Source organism: Buceros rhinoceros, unplaced genomic scaffold (genome assembly GCF_000710305.1).
Source record: "Buceros rhinoceros silvestris isolate BGI_N320 unplaced genomic scaffold, ASM71030v1 scaffold29497, whole genome shotgun sequence".
Taxonomy (NCBI): Eukaryota; Metazoa; Chordata; class Aves; order Bucerotiformes; family Bucerotidae; genus Buceros; species Buceros rhinoceros.
In genome coordinates, this window is record NW_010420864.1 from 5075 (window position 1) to 6340 (window position 1266).

The 1266-nt window shown below is 61.5% G+C and overlaps 1 protein-coding gene across 1 annotated transcript in view; it reads left to right on the top strand.

Annotated features, from left to right (window-relative positions):
• The window catches only part of IL4I1 (interleukin 4 induced 1), a gene marked incomplete at its 5' end in the record, with an annotated part of 5425 nt that extends 5023 nt beyond the window's left edge, over window positions 1–402 (top strand). The window contains one exon of the mRNA XM_010139470.1: window positions 33–402. Within this exon, the coding sequence (XP_010137772.1) occupies window positions 33–402 (370 nt within the window). The remainder of the gene's footprint in view (window positions 1–32) is intronic.
• Between the last annotated feature and the right edge of the window lie 864 nt (window positions 403–1266).

Sequence of the window (1266 nt, forward strand, 5' to 3'; positions counted from 1 at the left end):
GCCGGAGAACACCCGGCTCAGCCCCACGGCTTGATCGACACTGCCATGAAATCGGCTGTCAGGGCTGCCAGCAACATCCACAATGACAGTGGCAACTCCCTCCACCACAGCGAGGTCCACCACCAGCACGACGAGGTCCACCACCAGCACAATGAGGTCCACCACCAGCACAGCAAGGTCCACCGTGATGGCGGCAATGTCCCTCATGATGGTGGCAACATTCTTGAAGAGGGTGGCAACATCCCCTGTGATGGTGATATCCATCACCATGGCAATGTCCACCATGGTGGCAGTGTCCACCACCGTGGCGAGGTCCGCCATGATGGTGGCGGCACCCAGGTGGCCATCGAGGAGGGGGATTGGGAGCATCCGGGGAGTTTCGTGCCGAAGGAAGAGCTCTGAGCCCAGCGCCCAGGGCGGAGCTAGCTGGGTGCCACCAGAACGGTGTGAAGGTGCTTTTGGTGGTGGTGGTGGTGGTGGAAATCTCTTTCTTCAGAAGGACATCTGATAGTCATCAGACAGGACCGACAGCTATGGGGTTCAGCGCTCAACAAGCAGCAAAAAGTAATGTCCAGGTCAGTCCGATGACCTTTGAGTTGCCCCAGCTAGGCCGCGGCCGTAATTCCCCGTTGTTTTATGTGCAAAGAACCTCAGGAGGTGACTAAGGTGGAATAAAGGTGGAGGCGTCTCCGCTCCTGGTGTCTGAGATGCCTCCGTCTCTCCGCGGAGAGAAGCGTCGTCGCATATAAACCATCTCCTCCTCACCCAGAAAGTCGCTGCCCATCAGGTGGGGCTTCCTGGGGGAGGCAGGACTCAGTGCTGCGGGGTCACCCTCTCCTTGGTGTCCTCCAAAGCCCCCCGGGGAACCTGAGATCTCCACAGCCCCCCCCCGACCCACCTCCATCCAGCGGAGCTCAAAGCACCAAGTTGTGGAGATAGACAGTCCCAGCGGGAGCAGGACAGGGATGGTCCCCCGGCACTGGGGGCACTGGGGAGGGACCCCTGCGAGTGCTGGGTCCAGTTTGGGCGCCTCCCTGTAAGAAGGAGCTGGAGGGGGTGGAACATGTCCAGGGAAGGGTCTGGAGAAGTTGGGGAAGGGTCTGGAGAAGGTCTGAGCAGCACCTGGGGTCCCCGGGGGGTTGAGCTGGAGCCCAGGAGGCTCTGGGTAGACCTTCTGGCCCTGCAGAGCCCCCAGGCAGGAGGTTGGGCTCCGGGTTGGGGGTGGGTCTGGCTCCTGCCCCTGTGCTGGTCACAGAGGGACCCGCC